The sequence below is a fragment of the Syngnathoides biaculeatus genome, chromosome 11, assembly GCF_019802595.1.
Source record: "Syngnathoides biaculeatus isolate LvHL_M chromosome 11, ASM1980259v1, whole genome shotgun sequence".
Classification (NCBI taxonomy): Eukaryota; Metazoa; Chordata; class Actinopteri; order Syngnathiformes; family Syngnathidae; genus Syngnathoides; species Syngnathoides biaculeatus.
In genome coordinates, this window is record NC_084650.1 from 30,015,954 (window position 1) to 30,037,286 (window position 21,333).

The 21,333-nt window shown below is 42.0% G+C and overlaps 1 protein-coding gene and 1 long non-coding RNA gene across 3 annotated transcripts in view; one reads left to right on the forward strand and one right to left on the reverse strand.

The window, feature by feature from the left end:
• LOC133508969 (uncharacterized) overlaps positions 1-21,333 on the forward strand; it is a 39,947-nt gene that overhangs the window by 10,490 nt on the left and 8,124 nt on the right. The gene's annotated exons all lie outside the window — the stretch shown is intronic.
• hs3st1 (heparan sulfate (glucosamine) 3-O-sulfotransferase 1) lies at positions 2,441-20,918 on the reverse strand. 2 transcript variants are annotated; one of them, XM_061835560.1, is made up of 3 exons: positions 20,809-20,905; positions 5,995-6,291; positions 2,441-5,067 (listed from the first exon to the last, which is right to left on the reverse strand). In XM_061835560.1, exon 3 carries the CDS (start codon positions 4,943-4,945, stop codon positions 4,028-4,030), a length of 918 nt encoding a protein of 305 aa, XP_061691544.1. In that variant the 5' UTR covers positions 4,946-5,067; positions 5,995-6,291; positions 20,809-20,905; the 3' UTR covers positions 2,441-4,027. The 2 variants fall into 2 exon arrangements, with proteins under 2 accessions (XP_061691544.1, XP_061691545.1); XM_061835561.1 differs by lacking the exon at positions 5,995-6,291 and having other exon boundaries at positions 20,809-20,918.

Sequence of the window (21,333 nt, forward strand, 5' to 3'; positions counted from 1 at the left end):
AGCTGGTTGTATTTTAAATTCACACAGCGGCCTTTGAAAATGATCACAGCAAACGTTCCATAAATGGAAATGTGTCTGGTGGGAGAAGAAAAACAAAAGAAAATTGCACACAACATTGCTGATGAATACAGATAATGTGTAGCCCTTCGTAGGACATATTTCAAGACCATATTTCAATCTATCCATTTGCTATAGCGCTTATCCTCATTAAGGCCACTGGTGAGCTGGAGCATATCCCAGTGGGGTACACCATGGACTGCTCACCAACCAATCATGGGGCACAAATAGAGCAAAGAACCACACTCTAACCCTATTCATATGCATGCCTGGTATGTTTCTGGAATGAGGAAGGAAGCTGCTACCATATTTCCACATCGTGGCCAGTGGGTGTTTATTTACTAAACTGCAGATGGGCTGTACATTTTTGGGAAAAATATCAAAAATGGCTTCAGGACATTGCAATTATGTCCCGTGAAACAGGAGTTCAAAACAAAACCAGTCCAATTTCTGGTATGTGCCTTAAAGGTCAGAGGTGATAGTTTATTTGTGCGGCATTTGGTTGTACAAATGTTTCAGGCTGTGGCAAGAGCTTCTTTGGCCTTCCAAGTGATCAAGCGATACATGCCCAGTGGATAGGAAAAGTCACTCCATAGGGGAAGAAACATGGTTGGCCGAGCAAGCATTCCGATATATGTCCGGGTCACTTCCAATCGGAGTGCTTTGAGAAAGACTTGGCAGAAAGCATGGAATACACAGGTACAGTTGGCTGAGGTTGAAACCAGTTCCGATGACTTGTACCTCCCACAAATGGTTAGTTGCCAGCTTGACCTTGCAAAACTGTGAACATGACCGAGAACTCATTGTTTGTCAGGGTTTTATGAAATAACGAGAACGCATACTAACCTTGTCGTACGAGCAGGAAAAAAAATAATCCATGAAAAAGACCAATGTTAACCTAAACTTGATTTATGACATAACGCCCATTTCTTTGTCATTTGTTTGCTTTCGTCTCTTATGTTTCTTTTTTTCGTGCACAGATTTGCGAGCTTGCAGTCAATCAGAGTGGTCAATAATGGATGATAGCCAACACCGTTTTGCATGAATTTGGCCCCTGCCAACAGATGACTCATTCAAATCATATCTATCGCGCTCGTTTGGGTTTTTTTTGCAGTTAAATCCCCCACGCCCCGGATCCCCACCAAAACTGATTATTTTTTGAAAGAATTGAGCTGATGGTTGATCCACCAACCACGCTACTAACGATGTGTGCAATTATAGTTTACCCTTTATTTAATAAATCTAAAATAATCAAGTAAATTTGTGATGATTTTCATGATTTATATTTACTACTCTCCAAAAATCTTTTTAAATTGTAGGTGTTGCTGTTTTGGCCAACAACTAAAGTCCAATAGGCACCTACACATACTCTATTGCAGGGGTGCTCAATGCATCGATCGCGATCGATTGGTGAGGCAGTCTTGGTCGATCGCGGGATGGCGTGCCAAAAAATTAAAAAAGGCATCAGCCAATGTTCCCTCTAAACTGCGTGCATGCACGAATGTGCACCGCTGATGCAATCTCTTCGCAGATATTCGACGTTGCACGCGCAAAAAAAAAATACTCCAACGCAAATTGAAAGTATAACATACAGCTATTCAGTTTGTGGCATTTGCAATGTGATTCAGTGAGTGAGGGATGTCTGGTTTTTACATCCAATGACACAATTCACATACATACTATAAAAAAAATGAAAGGAAGAACCATTAGTTTCTTTTAGGCAGCACACAGAACTTTGTCCAACAACGACACTGCTCCGCCACACTCTCTTTTTCCTAGTTTACCTTACACCCCCCTCACCCCCCAGAAAGACCTACACTCATAATGACATTATGTTACAGTACTTACGCAGCCCATCATTGTGTTTTATAATGGTAGCGTCCACCACCGCTGCTTTAGTTAGCAACACAGTATGGGCAACGTAGAGCAAAGACGAGCTACACATATTGTTTATGTTTACTCTTGATAATAATGGAAAAAGTTAAAAAAGAAATGCTGTTGTTTTGAGATGCAATGATTGTTGGAGTATGTGAATAATCGAAGAAAAAGTGGCGAAATTAGATGGGATTTTCTCTTTTCCGAGTTGCAAAGGTCTGGTCTGAAGCCAAAGTAGAAAGTGCAGGTTGAGATGGTATGTCATTTTAAAATTCCACCTTGGCACAGCCTGATCCAGGATGAAAATACAGACAATACAGTGCACAAAAAGCTAATTCTGTATTTTAAATATAGGAGGCAACATAACATTAACCTTAATACGGTTTGGAAGAATCATCACCACACGTCGTCGGTAGCTCACGAGAGACTGGCTGCTTGAAAAGTAGATCTTGGGGTAAAAAAAAGTCTGGGCACCCCTGCTCTATAGGGTTTAACACTTAAAAAAATACATAAATAAAATGAGACATTCTGAAAATAATATAGCTCTTTAATGTAGTATTCATTATTTGTCTTAGAAACCTCTATTTACATGAAACATGATCACAGCAACATTTAGCAAGAACTCACGAAATGTTAAGCACTTGATGAGGTATAAACGGGACTATAATGCAACAAAAGGACGGAAATCTTCACTCTGTTCATATAAATGGTCGCAGAACATTCCGCAAACATGGTGGACGTGTTGCGTTGAAATTGCGACAACTGGAGTCCACACCTTCGTTGCGCAATAACATATTACACAATGTAAATCTTTGGATTGGACTCCACTCCACTCCTCCTCACAAGATTATGTATATACACACACGATTATATATGCCTTACCATGTTCAAATTATATATTCTTTTTGTCGGAGTGTAAAAAGATGTAAAACTATAATAATTTCCTGGGGCTTTTTAGGCTGTAGAAAATATCGTCTTTTTCCATATTTTTTATTCAATTTGGCATTCATCCAAATGGGAATTTTAATAAAAACAAAAATATTTAAAACATATCAAATTAAATATGTCTCATGACTAGAGTGCTTTTTTTTTTTTTTTTTTTTTGTGAAATCTGACCAGAACAAAGTCTTACATTTACACCGTTCTAATCGGCAAATGAATGTGCCCAGATGCATTTTGGACAACTTATGCCCTTGACATAAAAATCAAATCTGGACTGAGTTCACTGGAAAAATGATTAGATTTTCTAAAACACACACAGTTCAAATAAAAAGATTGATCTGTTGTTGCAAGATAAATGCAATATGAAGGTACTGAAAGATGATATCGCAGCGGGTAGATGTCCTTCGGGTTCAGATATAATAATCTACGCACAAAAAGTTAGCAATATTTAATGATAATAATAATCATATAACTAATATTATTATTTTATTTTTTAAAATCATAATTCACAATCACAATTATTAGGAATATTTGGCTTTTGGACAAAATTTCAGGATTAACCTAAATTGCATTGTAACTTCTACAGGTGAATTTAATTTCTCTGAACTTTGTCGAACTGTTCTGTGTTTTTTTTTTAAATTTTTTCATGACTCAATGTTTTCTCACAAGGAGTTGAATGGCATTCACGACACGTGTTTGATACCAGAACATTTCCAAAGAGATCTACTTTGTTGGCTTTCTGTAACTCTTTTGGAAGCTGCTGATGACACTCTGTGGCCACTTCCTTTTTCAGAACATCCCGTTTAAAGCTCCCCAAAGGAGCCTGGTGTCGATTAGGTGTTCGGGGTTGTCTTGGGCTCATGACGTCAGAGTGTAAACTGCAGCTTTTTAAATACCAATCCAAATTCAAAATGTAGTGGTTCATTCATCAACTGGAACACTTGTTGTGAATCTCTTCGTTCAGTTAGAGCACAGCAAGTGCGTGCAAAAATTAGACATGCAAATGTCAGATGAAGTTCACATGTAGATGTTAAAGTGCATTTTTGGCTCCTCCTGAAATTTCACCTGAAAGTTTTTGTGAGTAGTCTAACTTATATAAAAATAGATTTAGTGCCGTCTTGATGTACTCTGTTAACCATGAAAGAGAAAGCTCTCACTTCCAGTTAAATGTTTGGCCCACAAGCTTAAAGAACTTCCTGTTGGGCTGTTGGAAGAACTGGTAAAGTTTCTGCAGGATGGCGGGAGCTACGCGGGGGTGCGCCCGGCCCTTGGAGTCATGCAAGCAGCGCTCCCGCCCCTGGTCTCGCAAACAGTAGAATCCCTTGGTCTGATTAAAGTAGAAGTTGGAGGCGTTGATTTGCGGCGCCAGCCTCAAGAAGTGCTCCACCTTCTTCATCTCCGGCAAGGGGTCCCGGATGAGCTGGTCACCATCCACCACATGGATGCTCTCCAGCGGGAAGTACTGCAGCCAGTTCTGCATATGCATGTAGTACAGACTGCGGTTGAGCGCCTTGTAGCCCAAGTTGACCTTGCCGTCTTTTATCAGCACCGACTCAATGGGCTGGTAGCGTTTGTGCTTCTGGAGGCGGTTGTAGAAGACTTGCGTGTAGTCTGAGAGCACACGCTCCGTGGGGTCCCTGAGGATGAGGAGCAACTTGGCGTTTGGGTTCATTTGGTGGACACGCTTGGGGACTTTGGCAGATGTGAAATAGGCAGGTGTCTTCTCCACGGTAACCTGATTAGGGAGGGCGAAGGGCATCTGGCTGCGGTACCAAGGCAAGCCCTTCTGGAAGTGACTCTCCCAGTCAAAGAAGTGCACCTCGTTCTGGGCTGCCACCACAGAGCTGTGCAGGCTCAGCATTTCGATGAGTGCCCGCGTCCCACCTTTCCTCACACCGATGATGATGATCCGCGGAAGCTGCTGCTCTGTCCCGTTGGGGTGGACCACAGCGCTGTCGTCAGGTGGCGAAGGGACAGCAGGGAGCCACTCGGTGTCCGGCAGGGATGAGGAGGAGGGCACGGTGGGGGACTCCATGGCGAAGAGCAGCAGCCCAAGGAGCAGGGCCGCCATGAGCGAGGTCCTGACCCTGGGGGATTTCAGTCTGGCGAGAGTGACAAAACTGGATCCCACATTGAAGCCTGGATGGAGACAATGGGAGCAGTGAAGAGTGAAAAACTGTCTGGTCCTCTTCTCTGCAAAAAAAAAAGAAAAGAAAAGACATGATGTCACACAGAAATGACTTTATTGATAATGGAGGGGTGCGAAACCTATAACCTGTGGTCCAGAGATGCACATGTAGTTTTAAAATCAAATACAACACTGTCTCTCTCTCTCTCTCTCTCTCTCTCTCTCTCTCTCTCTCTCTCTCTCTCTCTGTATCTGTACATGTAAAATATTACAAAAGGGATTCCATTATCAATAACTGATCTACAATTTTAAAAAGATTGAGGCATTAATTGATTTAATATCGAATTTAAGGGGAATAGAAGTAAATGGTTGATGGCTCATTAGGCTATACTTTGCCCACCCCTGCATAAGTACCACCGCAAAATGTAATAATAATAATAATAATAATACTTGTCCATTTTCCAAGCTGTTTATCCTCACAAGGGTCATGGGAGTGCCAGAGTCTGTCCCATCCAATATCAGGCAAAGGACGAACTACAACCTGAATAGGTTGCCTATTAGTCGCAGGACACATATCAACACAATCACTGAGCGGGAATCAATTCCACGCTGTCCTCACCAAAGTCAGGCGTGTGTACCATGACACCATCAGTGATGGCAATAATAAAACAATAAATAAACAAAGAATAATTTAAGAAATGATTTTTTTTCCACAAACGTCCAAATATCACTCATGGTATGAGATCTGTCTAGAAGGAAAAAGTCAAATAAAAATTATTAATATAGAAAATATTATAGTCAACCGGATCAAGTCATTCAAATTTGTGATCCCCACTAAAGTGATGTCTCTCCACTTAGTATGTATGCACAACAAAAAATTGTCCTGCAATAATAACTTGCAGTACATGCACAGCAATCGTCCAGAACAACGTGCACTTGAAGAGGACAGTTATGCACACATACTCAGTAGTTAATTCACAAGTAGTTCCTACCCTTTTGTGTCTACAAAAGTCCACAGGCGGAGGACGTGATGTGGTGCATCTCCAGTGTGTGCGCGTCTCTTCCAAACGCTGCGCTTGTTGGCTCGCTCACGCCGAGCAGAGCGTCACCTCCGCGGGAGAAGCGAGCCAGCTTTGCCCACTCCAGCACACTGCTACTCTGGTTCTTGACGGAGCTGTTCTCTCTGTGTCGCTCTCCTTTTTTTTTTTTTTTTTTTAAACGGGATGTTCGCCTACACGGTAACCACGCCCCTTTGCGACTCACAGTGACGTCACGTGGTGGTATTTTGACTAAGAAAATGAAGAAAAAGTATCACTTGTTAATTCGATACATCTACAAAGAATTAATTTAAAAACAACAAGTTGATAACATTTTTTATAAGTCAGCACATCTGCCTCCGAGTCAGAACACTCCATGTTCGAATCCCAGCTCAGTCCCGACTCCTGTATGGAGATTACATATTTTTGCTTAAGTGACTTTTCTTCAACTTCCTCCCACATTTCCAAAGCATGCATGTCAACATGATTAAAACCTTGAGATTGTCTTCAGGCGCGCACGAGAATGATTGCTTGCCTTTATGAGCCCTGCGACTATGTACCCTCTAGTCCCCAAATTAGGTCGGATAGGCTCCTGCCCACCAGTGACCTCACCAGTGACCAGTGAGTACCAGCGCTGCAGAAAATGGATGGATAGAGATATCACTCAAAGCTATCCTAGAAACGCATTAGCACAAATACAACCCTGACCCGCTGTAGACACCTGAGGTTGATGTTAATGAATAAAACCTGTTTCCACTAAGAACAGGACAGTTTTGATTATCTCGCTATGATAAGATTTGATTTTGTGTTAAAATACTGTCGATGGTGTTGGAGGACAGCCCTCCCCACATGCAAGCAACGAGGGCTTAAGGGCTTTGCAGAATGAATATGAATACATACGCATGGGGATGGGAAAATGGATGCAATTCCTACGCCGTGGGCAGTCATCTATATTAAATATATTGACGGAGAGGCTGTGGGAGGTTGAATTCATGCGAGACTTTCGACATGCTTCGGTAGGTGCTGCTGATTTGGATAGCAAAAATATAAACAATATCACCTTAGTACTCCAGCCAGTCAATTCAAGGGTGGCATTTAATTATCTTAAAGAACACATACCGGTAATATGCTTTTTTTCCCCCAACAGAAGAACAAAACAAATAAAACACAATTTCTGTGCATGCCCTGGTCTCATGTCAGATTCAGTGACCTGCAGCACAATCCCGCATTGAGGAAGATTTTGAGTTCATTAACATAATTGTAGCACACTTAAAGGACATAAATGCCCTCAGTTGTACTCCTATACCCTCCATTGATGTAGTATTCCCTCTCGTGTGACATCTTGCCATTATATCCAAGCCAGGAGTAAATTCTGGGTGTTTTTATTCAGTCATATGTCATCATTTTGTTTACACTTTGGGAGCACAAAAGGAGATCTTTTTGGACATTTGCCTTGAGAAGTGCACCCACTACAGAGTGACCTTTGTGTTCTTCTGTTTGTATTTGCTCAAGTGTGCAACCCTGCAGCAAACACGTTGATTTTCTGCTCAGTCACACACTCCAGGAGTGAACATGCAGTATTTGGGTGAAGTGAATGTAGATGGTCCTGCATTGTTGAACATCGTTTGCACATATTTTTTTACAGTCACATTCACGTAGTCGATCAATATATGACATAGTGCTGTATTTTAGCTGTTTAGACTTCCATAAAGTGACACTGTAAAATGGACATAGGAAAATAGTGCCAAATTCACAAAAAAAACCTTAGTTTTGTGTGTTTTTTAAAAATTGTCCAATAATGATGGAATAAAAACATTTACAATAAGTGAAGGCTGTACTCACTTTTGTGAGATACTTTAGCAACAGACTATCATCCACACTCACTTTCAGACAGTCCCTGACTTGAACCCATGCTGTTAACAAGGAAGCCAAGCCAGTGAACCACTATACTATCATTGACTCATAATTTCATTGTCCATCAGAAAACATTTTTGAAATCAGAACAACTCAGAAGTCAACCAGCATTGTCATGAAAAACAAAACAAAAACTGAATGACATTGGAGGTTCCACTGGACTATAATTGGATACTGGATGGGTTTTTTAAGACTTACATGATAATTGAGGCTGTTAAAATGATGCACAAATAAATCATTGGAGATTTTAAATTGGTTTAGTTCCATTCATAACTCTTCATTCCTATTTCCATGATTTCCCATGGGAAAGTTCAAACAATGGTTGTTGTTGATGATGATGATGTTCTCCCTTTCCAGAAAGCTGTCGAACTAGCTGCATGCAAGCGTTTCGGGTCCAACCGACAAAACCGCGTCCTCACCTATAAACACCCCCGCCTTGTTCTTGCGCTCACGCAACAGCAAACGATATCGTTATTGTGCAGAATGAAAAGGTGAGGATTTCATCATCATCATCACCATCATTGTCTTGAGTGAGTTTGTCATGGGAAATGTCTTCTAGACAAGTTACAACACGGGTTTCCCTTGAATGTACAAGGAAGTTAAGAATTCACGCTGATGCATGTAGCCAGGCAAGTGTACAGTAGATACAGCTAAAATGTACAGTGTATGCAACATCTCTTAATGTGTATTCCATACAAATTGAACTGAGGTTTGAAACTTCTGATAGTAACTACAGAACATTACGAAGTAAATAAAAGTGCATAGAGGCAGCATGTTTTTGCCACTCTACCTATCGTCCCCCTCATCTAAGATCTTTCCCATTCAAACAAATATATTATGAAATGGGCTACAGCCAGTAGCATCGGATTTGTTGACACTGGTCCTCTTCTGTAAGTGTAAACATCATTACCACTCAGGAGTTTGATGCAGCACCTCATGTGGGCTGAGCACAGCCACCAGGGGATTACTATTTATAACAAACACTTAAAAAAAAAAAAAAAAAAGGTAAGCAGAATCTGTGTGTATCTGTAATTACTGTAGAGGTGCAAATCCTTGGAAATGGTCTTCATTATAGACACACGCTGTGGCTAAGAAGTGAGTATAATGACTGGTGGGGGATTAACCCGGCTTGCCACCAGCCAACCTGCCCATTCCACTCCTTCCTTCTCTTTTTTCTGGATGAGAGTTAAAAAAAAAGGCTTCCCGAAGGCGGTTTTGATCAGCGTGTGATGTGATGCCGTGTGACAGGCCTCAGACGCACACATTTAGTTTTCCCACTACTCCCCAAAAACTACTACACTCGGAGGATTAGTGGGAAACTTCTGACACAGCTGCAGTTGAAATATTTTACTTGACTGCTCTTCATCTATACTGGATGCTCGTGTGTGTGTGTGGGTGTGAATCAAACAGCTTTCAAGCATACAAAAATAAGGATTAGCGGCTGTTTAGTGTAAATAACGTTTCGGCAAATCTGCTGGACTGCGGCTTGAGAAATCATTCCAAGCCCCTTTCTATTCAATACACCTCACATTTTTACTGAGGAAGAAAAAAAAATCCCATCCAAACAGTGGAAGTACAAATGAAGTGACAAATACTGTTTGAAAACCACACTTGCCCTGTGATGAGACATTGAAGAGGATTGTATTGAACTTAAAGGCATTGAAGAAACATCTGGTGTTTACAAATGTTTAGATTTATAGCTAACAGTGTAAATATCTCAACACACAAGCTGAGCTGTGAGAAGCAGACGTGTGTTGAACTAAAAGCAAATGATGTGGGAATTGTGGATGGCCTTCTAATCACAACATACATTGTATTTATCTACAGCTTCATTTTCTAAAAGATCAATTTCAAGAAGTGCTACATTGAGCGGCTCATGGCCACATCATTACAAATAACTTTAATATGTTTAGGTTAATTGAAGACTCCGTATTCTAAATTTCGCACCCCTAAATCTTTGTGAGTCATCTGTATTTCAAAGTGCCTTAAAGAAATATTTCACTGGGTCAACATGGAAATTGATTGCCACGATGTCAAGTGCATGCCAAAGTAATCGGCACAGTCTATGTTTTGGTTTGTGTTTTGTTCCTGCGTTCAATGGCTTCCATGTCTTGTGTGCTCATGGAGTTCGTTGTGTCCACCTGTACTCATTAAGCCGCTAATTTGTGTCCACCAATCAGCTCCCTCCAGCTTGTCCACGTGTTCCTTGTTGTCTCGTCACTCTATGTCTATTTAATTACCTGGTTTTGGGAAGTGGAATTACCACAAAAATAAACATACAAAATGTGTAAACAACTGAGAAAAAACATTGGTTGTTCCGCAATGGATGACAAACACGTGGCTTTTATCTATTGATTGCCTGAAGTGCAAATCAGCATTTTTCTCCATTCAGGTTAAAATCAGAGTTTACTTGAGTCTAGTTTTCGTTTAGTTAATATCACAGTTCAGTTTCTCCATAATGACTTTAATATTAAAAAAATACTAATTTGTTCGTCCTTTTGGGGGTACTTTTTTAAAACATTTTCACTGAATTCTGTTGCAACTTTTAGTTATGCTATACAATTAAAGGTCAAGTGTCATCCCTATAAACATTCTAAAATAGATATTGAAATGAAAAGTACATATAACATTATTCACTTCAATGTCTACACGAAAAAATAAATATGAGCGGAGAGCGCGTCATCCATGTGCAAAGTGACGGAAGTCTCATTCGACATCCAAGTAGTCGCCATATTGGCTGGATTTACTGTCCGTGACGTCACCCCGGACATTCGCCAGTGAAAACACGCTTTGGCCCCTACTGTGGGACACATCCCTTCAGACACGGAAGCTCCGGGGAAATATTATCCTATTGTTTCGAGCCATATTTAGATGATATGCGGATCACTTCTACTAAAAACAGAGTCACCGACAGTATGACAGTATGTAGTGTACTCAGCTGCGAGCGATCACAACGCTGTCGCCTGGGTGCGACGAGCCGATCACGGCTTCAGCCAGGGTGGCACTGAGGTGGCTCATCGCAGTGCCAAGCAGGGCAGCTTTATGGCGTTGTCGTCGCTCGCGGCTGAGTGCTCCATTGTCGGCGGCACTCTTTATTGCCGTCACCATCGGCAGTGTTGTTCATCGTGGACAGCGGTGGCTAAGAACAACGTCGTGGACGGCAGCGACAATGAGCAATGCTTCCAGCAATAGCGCACTCAGCCGCGTGCAATGGCAACGGTGTAAAGCAGCCCGGCTCGGCACCGTGATAAGCCACCTCGGCGCCGAAAATGAGCCACCCCGGCCGAAGCCGTGACCGGCATACGCGGCGTCAAAGCCGTGACTGGCAGACACGGGGGCGACAGACTCCCAGAAAGTATGTATGAGTCACCCTGGCCGAAGCTGTGCTCTTCCGTGAGGCACGACGCGCAGCCTTCGCTGCTGGAGTTACACTCCAAATAGATTTTAAATATTGTGAAACATTAATTGAACTTAAATACTGCTCTACCTATAGTAAAAGTGAATACTTATCGGAATAACAGTGTGGGTAATCACTGATGAATTTGATCAGTACACATGCAGGTACACGAGTTCCGTGGATGTGTGTTGAATATCAGACCAATTATAAATACAGTATGTGAGCAGCATCAAACTGTCTGAATTATTACAGAAATCACTTCACTGAATGGATTTTTTTATTGCTCCTTTTGTCTTTTTCTTCTTCTTCTCATCTTCTTTTTCCCGTTAGGGGTCGCCACAACATGTCATCTTTTTCCAGCTACCTCCTGCATCTTCCTATCTAATGCAAACTGCCCTCATGTTTTCCCTCACAACATCCATCAACCTTCTCTTTGGTCTTCCTCTTGCTTTTTTTCCTGGCAGCTCCATCCTCAGCACCCGTCTACCAATAAACTCACTCTCATGCCTCTGGACATGTCCAAACCATCAAAGTCTCCTCTCTTGAACCTTCTCTCAAAAACATCCAACTTTGGCTCTCCTTCTAATGAGCTCATTTCTAATCCTATCCCACCTGCTCACTCTTAGCGAGAACCTCAACATCTTCATTTCTGCCACGTCCAGCTCTGTTTCCTGTTGTCTCTTCAGTCTTACGCATGCAGTACAACAGTTGCTCTCTTGGTACTCTGTCATTGGCTTTCTCTAGATCCACAAAGACACAATGTAGCTCCTTCTGACCTTCTCTGTACTTTTCCACGAGCATCCTCAAGGCAAATAATGCATCTGATGTACTCTTTCTAGACATGAAACCATACTGTTGCTCGCAGATACTTACTTCTGTCCTGAGTCTAGCCTCCACTAATTTTTCCCATAACTACATTGTGTGGCTCATCATCTTTATTCCTCTATAGTTTCCACAGCTCTGAACATTGCAGTTGTTCTTAAAAATGGGGACCAGCAAACTCCTCCTCCATTCCTCTGGCATCTTCTCTCCCGCTAGTATTGTATTGAATAAGTTGGTCAAAAACTCCACAGCCACCTTTTCAAACTCCTTCCATAGCTCCATAGATATGTCATCAGGACCAACTGCCTTTCCATTTTTCATCCTTTGTAATGTCTGTCTAACTTCCCCCTCATTAATCATAGACACTTCCTTGTCCTTCACACTAGCCTCTTCTACTCTTCCTTCTCCCTCATTTATCAACTTCTCAAAGTATTCTTTCCATCTATTTAGGACACTTCTGGCACCAGTCAAGACATTTCCATTTCTATCCTTAATCACCCTTACCTGCTGCACATCCTTCCCATCTCTATCCCTCTGTCTGGCCAACCTTTTCCCATTCTTTCGTGTCCAACCTGGTGTAAATGTCATCATATGCCTCTTGTTTACCCTTCGCCACCTCTACCTTTGCCCTACGACGCATCTCAATGTATTCCTTTCGTCTCTTCTCAGTCCTCTCAGTCTCCCACTTCTTCTTCGCTAACCTCTTTCCTTTCATTTCCATCCTTTTTGCAAATTCCACCACCATCTGTCCCTCAAAGTTCCTCTCCTGGATGCCGTACTTATCACTTCTTCATCGCCCCTATTTCCTTCACCAACATGTCCATTTCGATCTACACCAATCACAACTCTCTCGCTGTCTGTCTGGGATGCTCAGAACTACTTCATCTAGTTCCTTCCAGAATTTCTCTTTCATCTTTAGGTCACCTCCTACCTGTGGGGTGTAGCCTCTAATCACATTATGCATAACACCCTCGATTTCAAATTTCAGCCTCATCACTCGATCTGATACGCTTTTCAAGACAAGACATTCTGAGCCAGCTCTTCCTTTAAAATAACCCCTCCTCCATTTATCTTCCCATCTCCTCCATAGTAAAATAATTTCAACCCCGCTCCTAAGTGTCTAATCTTACTACCTTTCCATCTGCTCTCTTAGATGTATAATTTATTAACCTTTCTCCTAATCATCATGTCAACCAACTCTTGAGCTTTTGTCACGTCCCATCGGAACGAGCGTAGGACCCAAATGCAGGACTCGGAAGATGCAAGGTAGTTCAAGGAGACACGTTTATTATATGCAGAGGTAGGGGATTGAGCAGGCAGTCCGGTGCAGCAGCGGTAGTTGGGACGTCGGCCGAAGAGAGCAGGTGACCGGGCAGGCAGGAGTCGGTACACAGGAGAACAATCAAGCAGGCAGAAGTAACGAAGGAGTCAGGCTTACAAGGTTGGTCGGCGAACAGGCGAAGGTCGGTACACACATTTCGATCAGAGCACACGAACGGGACATGAAGATCAAACGAACTGGCGCCGGCCAGATGTCATCGCGTTCATATAAATCCACAGCATAATCAGGCTGCATGAGGCGCAGGTGTGCACCTCCCAATCAGCGAAACCCGCGCGGGCACCCGCACAGCTCGTGCTGAAGCGGCAGGATCATGACAGCTTTTCCTGGCATCGTCCCAACATTCAAAGTCCCTACACTCAGTTGTAGGCTTTGTGAATTCCTCTTCTTCTTCTGCTGATGAATCCAGTTTCCTCCTCTTCATTTGTAGACAGTTGCTGAATTTCCACCAACGCCCTGGAGGTTATCGGTGGCGGTGTTGGGCGTTGTTAACACGAGCAACTACCGATCCGGTATGAGATTCTTTAGAAGAACACTGATATTTGTCTGGCACAGTTTTACACCGGATCCCCTTCCTGACGCAACCCTCTGCATTTATCCGACTGGCTGGCATGCAGCTATGGGGGGCGATCTGGGCTGTGGATCGATATGTGCAGTCCATGTTACTAGCGTAAATCACTAGCTCATTACCCGCATGTACCCGCTCACGTTGTCTGTTGCCACACTGGGCGAGCGCACCGGTCGTGACAATGCACGGATCACTGCAATTACGTATCTTTTTTTTCCGCAGAAGAGATGTCTCCATGCGAAACTGAGTGCACCGCATTTAAAGGGGATGAGAGGAGCCACTTTGATTTGCGGCATTGGCTCTGTTGACTCTCACAACGGTGCTGATAGCCCCTTTTCAAATTCACCAGCTTGAGAATGTTTTCAAAACTTTGAAAGGCTGGTCTTTATGCCGCTCACCATGCTGGATTTACATCGGTCATGAAAATGGAGCACTTAATGTTTGATTGAATGCTTACTGTATGTTCATTTGTGATGGCTGCTAGCACACAACCAGACGCACTTTGGGAGAATCTGGAAGAAGTGGTATCCTAGCAACAGAGGCACATATCCGTACTTGTGTACAGTTGTGTATGTGTGTGTATGTGTGTGTGTGTGTGTGTGTGTGCAAGCCTCTGTGGGGGAAGGTCCTGTTAGAATATGAAGCGACATCTTGCCATGATCCCGATTCTCCCACTTTTCTCGTCCCACATTGTCCAGCGTCCTTCCTCCTTCTCTGACTGCCGCATGGTGGTCTGGGTTGACCGTGCCCACTGGCCTTTTCTTTTGGCGAAAGGTCAACATTCCCAGCTCCCGTGCTTTACAAGCACTTGGACGTGGGATTCGCAAAGTCTCCTTTCCTGACAAGTGGCTTGAATGAGAAGAATGGATGGAAGACATCCAACTCGCCCTGAGAGGGAGGCGCCGCACTGTTACCTCGGGTCTAGTTGAATTACTGATGGGCCCCTTGGAAACTTCTTGTTTTACATAAGCCTCCTTTCAGCTTGATTTATAATGTTTATATTCCATCTCATGGGAGATTTTGGTAAAACGCTTTGTGAACAACATTCATTAACGTGTTCAGTTCTTACACAACTATGATAAGAATATAATTAAATTAAGGTTCGAAGTAATTCTGTAATGTTCTATCACTTATCAAATGTAAATGGAATGTGTTCATACTTGAAATGATGCTGCGTGAAAGAGTGTGCCTTTAAATGGAAAGAAAAATTGTAAAATCTCAATCTGGGCTTCAAGAGAGAAAAAAGGTAGAAGTTCAATCAATGTCCATTTATGGATGACCACGTTTTATCGCTCATATATTCCAATACACAGGTGGATGAAAGCAGAAGACCCAAAAAAGTAAATTAGAGTTTTGTCAACAAGGGAATGTTTTAATTAACATTTTGACATTTTTTACCTGTCATCCAAGGGTAGAAATATGTGTTGGTTCTGTTTAATATAACTGAGTTAACATTGCATAAAATAAAGTAAAAGCCCTCAAAGAAATAAAAGTGAAACAGGAAGATATTCAGTCCAATATTTATATAATGCATCTATCCATTAAAAGATATCAAAATGTATAACACTTATTAATTAAATTATCCATTTTTCATCCATCCATTTATCCATCCATTTTCTTAGCTGCTTATCCTCACAAGGGTTGCAGGAGTGCTGGAGCCAATCCCAGCTATCATTGAACAGGAGGCAGGGTACACTCTGAACTGATTGCCAGCCAATCACAGGGCACATGGAGACTGACAACAGTTGCATTAAGGTCAATTTAGAGTGTCCAATGAATGCATATTTTTGGGATGCGGGAGAAAGCCAGACTGCCTGGAGAAAACCACGCAGGCACGGGGAGAATATGCAAACTCCACACAAATGGGGCCAGGATTGAACCCCGGTCCTTAGAACTGTGAGCCCAATGCTCCCCAGCTGCGCCAATGTGCTGCCTTGGAAGGATTATCTTATTTTTTATTAAAAACTACAGTATATAGAATTCAAGTGAAACTGGAGCTCAAGATGCAATGGACTATATTTGCCATTCAACATTTGCATATTTGCCTCCTTAAAAAAGGGGGGAATGCAGCCTCTGTTCTTCATTGGAAAAGTCACCTACTGACTTTTTATATGCACTCCCCACTCCTGTTTTGCGAGGTCGCTGCGACAGATAGTCTCACTAATGAAGACAGTTCTGGACTGCTTGCAGGCCACTCAAATACTCGTAATGTTACTCCAAAGCCACATTGCAGTTATGTGCAGGATGTGGTTTGACATTGTCCTGCTGAAATATGTAGCGGCGTCCATGAAAATGACGTTGCTTGGATGGCAGCAGATGTTCCTAAACTTATATGTACCCTTCAGCATTTATGGTGCCGTCAGAGATATGCCAAGGGGAAATGAGTTTTGTCTTCATCTTGTGGCATTGATAGGCAGTTACAAATCCTTTCTGTAGATGTCAGTTACTCATGGCTTTTCACCATGGGAAGAGCAGGGGTTCATATGAAACAAAAGGATTTAAGGAAAGCCTGACAACCCCCCCCCCCCACCTCTACCAAACAGTACAAATTTAATTAACTTTGACAAAACATTCGTCACTGTTTAAAAAAGTACATAATTTCAGAGGAGAACCATTCTTAGTCACTAGAACTGAACGAATATCAGATGATTCACCTGACCTTTGATGAGAAATTGCAAAACATTTGATACCCCTACTCACAAACCTACATTAGTGGTGCATCACTGTTATTTTTGGAATAAGATGTTAACTAGAAAACAACTCGTAGGCGTGTTGTGTTTTTTCACACTGCATTCGCAACATCGAGTTAGCGGTAAATAATTGGAACTGTGACTTGCCATAGCAGTGATTAAGCTCCTATAATGGAAAAGATGCGGGGGATAACAGCTTTAATGCTCGAGATAAGTGACTGCATATAGAATGAAATTGTGGTAGCCTCACACACACACACCACACACACACACACACACACACACACACACACACACACACACACACACACATAAACATATATGCAGCTCGGCCACTTAAAATGTAACAGGGCCAACCTGTTGGGATTGCAAACATCTGTTCTAGTTCAATTGCAAAGAACTTTTATTGATCATGTCCTGGAACTGCATTCTTTCACAATTTACTGGTGGGAGAGGGGAAAAGGCTGGTAAAGATTTTTTGTGTCTTTTTTTTTTAAAGTGAATTACCACTTCACGCAGTAAATGCTCCTGTTTTTCTTTTCCTTTTGCTCCCTTGAATTTACTAGCAGAGGCATGCATGCTGAATTCAAATGAAAATGGCCTCCTCTGAAGTCAAGGCAGCAGCTCTCTCCAGCTTTGTGTGACTTAAGGAGGATTGGGCAAGAGGTAAATTGACTGCAGATGGGTTGGGAGGGTTTGCCCGGTGGGGGGTGGACGAAAGGATCACCTCGCAGAGTACGAGTATGGCTCATGTGAGGTAAAAGTGACATCAACTTTGACCTGCCGGCAGCACAGATGCTGTCATAGCAATAACGATGGCAAAGCATGATGTACTTTGGCATGATATCATTCACTGCTCGCTACTACTAAAATGACAAACTATCCAGTTAGAGTAAAACTATTACTATGGGAACAGCCATGTTAATTTCCTAATAGCCCTAATAGACACTATATGCACGTACACAGTGGATTTAAAAAGTCCCTTTTCAAATGGCAAGTTTCTTTCATTTTTTTGATTGAGGCCAAAACAAAAATTTTCCACCATTAATTTGACTTGTAACCTTTACCTCCTTTCAGAGAGGAAGGAAAAATAAATAAAGTTATGCACAAGTGAGCACACCTTTTTGGGTTGTGTTTAGAATCGACAAATCAGATTTTACCTTATTTAATGGGTGTGACCACACACCTGCTACTATTTAGAATGCCTTTGATTGACCCCAAATATCACTAATGTTCTAGTTGGCTTTTTCATCCCTTATTTTTCTTTCTGGCAGAATTCTGAAGGTTTTGTGCATTTGCAACTGTTCACAGTTCCTTCTACTTCGTCTAATATCTCAGTCTCACATAAAGGAAAACAGCCCCAAAAGATTGTGATGATAATAACAACAATAATAAAAACATGGATTCACTTAAGGTGCACGGTGGAGTGGTTAGAGTGTCTGCGCCACAGTTCTGAGGACTGGCGTTCAAACCTCGAGCCTGTCCAGGTCTCATGTGCTTCACTTGTAGGCATGGTGTTCTGAAGCTGATGAGCAGTAATGTTGTGTATGCCCCAAATGTATGTTTTGGAATTATGCTCACAAAGGTCAATTTTGTTTCCATTGCTCAAGAGAAAGCACAGCCACATCCCAGCGAGAAGGTGCGCACACTTGTACATTATTATAACATTATTACAGTGGTTCGTCTTTACTGCCCCACTTGAAAAGATTTTCAAAACATTAACTGAAATTGTACAAATTATCTTGGATGGATGTGACTTGCTCTACTCTTGATTTTTGAGCAAACGAATGGGTAAAATATTTGTTGAATGAAGTTCATCCTTGATTTGGGTGTAGCCTCACTTCACTGATCCCTCCTTTCTTTCCCCTCACTAACTTGCACGAAAGGTGGTTCTTAAACATGTTGTTCATCATGCCACATGATTATGAAAGTGGCTAATCGTGATAAATCTTGATTATAAAAAAGTATTCATACCAACAAAATACCCACCCTAACAATATTACTCTAACAACCCGAAATAATTTCATCGAGTGATTTATTCATAATCAAGCATTAGTTAGTGGTGGGACTTGATGAAAGAAATATCATCGGTAATTATAGGCTTTGTAAATTCTAAATATTGAATTATCATATTTTATCGATGTGACAGTAGGTGTGATATGTTTTTAAATGGATCTTAGTGGGGCGGCACGGTGGATCAGCTGGAAAGCGTTGGCTTCACAGTTCTACGGTCCTAGGTTCAATCCTGGCCCCGCCTGTGTGGAGTTTGCATGTTCTCCCCGTGCCTGCGTGAGTTTCCTCTGGGCACTCCAGTTTCCTCCCACATCCCAAAAACATGCAACATTAATTGGACACTCTAAATTGCCCCTAGATGTGATTGTGAGTGCGGCTGTTTGTCTCAATGTGCCCTGCCATTGGCTGGCAACCAATTCAGTGTGTATCCTGCCTCCTGCCCATTGACAGCTGGGATAGGGTCCAGCACGCCCCGCGACCCTCATGAGGATAAGCGGTGAAGAAAATGGATGGATGGATGGATTTTCTATTCAATTTAGCGTTGGCTTCACAGTTCTACGGTCCTGGGTTCAATCTCGGACTCGCCTGTGTGGAGTTTCCATGTTCTCCCTGTGCCTGCGTGGGTTTCCTCCGGGCACTCCAGTTTCCTCCCACATTCCCAAAAACATGCAACGTTAATTGGACACTCTAAATTGCCTCTAGGTGTGATTGTGAGTGTGGCTGTTTGTCTCCATATGCTCTGCGATTGGCTGGCAACCAGTTCAGGGTGTTCCCCGCCTCCTGCCCGTTGACAGCTGGGATAGGCTCCAGGACCCCTGCGACCCTCATGAGGATAAGCGGCTAAGAAAATGGATGGATGGATGGATTTTAGTGGGGAAGAATCAAATAGTTGATACACATGAAATGATGGTTAACTCTGGAGAAATGTATTTCAATGCATAACAGTAGAAAAACTACTGGTAATGGGAAATATCTCTGGCTGATGAAATGTTATTCCAAGTTTCCCTGTTGTGATTACATGGCTTTGTGTCCTGTCACATGCAATACAACGTCCAGAAATCCTTGTTATTAGTTCACGCAGCTCAAAGGGGCATGCACTACTGTATCGACAGTACCTATGGTTCTATTCCGATGTAATTTTTCCACGAAAGGCTACATTACGTACAGATACATGTGCTTGTCTCCTTCCAAGGACAAGCCACAATCTTTCACTCCTCTTTCAATCTGCCATCACATAATTTCACCATTGTGGGCATTGATGGAGCACTATAGGGAGAGGAGGGAAACAATGGGAACGCAACAATGTATCTCTTTTCTGCAGAATAGTTTTATTATATCTGAGTGGACTTTTTAAGATCCCACCGTGGTTTCTTTGCATTCTGATGGATAGTTATTGAGAATTTCAGTTGTTCAGTCAAATTGATCAAAGTTTTTGAAGGGGAGTGGCAGAAGAAACAAATGGGAGAGAGAGAGAGAGAGAGAGAGAGAGAGAGAGAGAGAGAGAGAGAGAGAGGAGCATTAAATACCTAGTGTAATAACACAGATTCAAGTCTTGTATGGGTCAGTAGTGCTACATCCTGTGAGGGAAGGACAGTACAATATAGGTCAGGACTGGACAGGACAGTGCAGAACAGGAGGGGAACCCTTCAAAAAAGCCTTCAAAACATTTGATTGCAAAAATAAGGAAAACAATTAGGCATGTATTATGAAGTGTTAGGGTTATTTTCTATTTTTCTTTTCGTAATTGCGAATAAACAGGCAAAATGTTTATTTATCAAAATACTCCATTTTCAATAGAATTTTCAGTAGGATTTTCAGGAGGCTGTTAAAATATTCATGAGCTGCAGCCCTACAATCAACTCCCCTGTTTTAGTGTATTTTTTATTGCTTAATAAAGCCCTGGCTTCAGGTCCCTGTGGGATTAACCTGCAAGAAAATTGCTCCTCAAAATTAAAAAGTTTTCAAAATGAAGAAAGGAGAAGCAAAACTGCTGCTCAAAAGGAAAAAAAGGAGGGATCAAACTTACAATTCATATCAATGGTACCAGCAAAGGGTAGAAGTGCTTTAGTTGTTATGGTTCTGCCGGTCCAGCCCGGGCTGTGCGGGTTCCCGCACAGCCGCACTGATTGGAGGCGTACACCTGTGCCTCATGCTGGGTGATTGACTCTGGTATATATAGGACCCAGGGGACAACTGGTCTTGGCGAGATCATCGCAACTCATGCCCTGTTACTGCTCTACTTATTACACAATTTGCACAGAAAACACAACTATCAAGACTTCCTTTGTGTACTTTTTAAAAAATATTTTTTTTTACCAGCAAATCGTGCACTGAGAAAGATTTGGAACATAAAATGTGAGTTAAATATTTTTTAAAAACTATAATTGGTTTATAATTAATTAAATTCAATTAATGATCAAACTGATAACACCAGATGTTATGGTTACAGTTCTAGATTTTATTTTTTGGACTGCAGAAAGAGGTAATAAAAACTTGCAGGTCGAACGATAATTTAGCAAATTCTCCATTGTCTCTGAATTCTGTCTACTAT

Bases quoted from the DNA above. Each gene is read 5' to 3' on its own strand.
- hs3st1 (XM_061835561.1), bottom strand. From the start codon at position 4,945: ATGGCGGCCCTGCTCCTTGGGCTGCTGCTCTTCGCCATGGAGTCCCCC.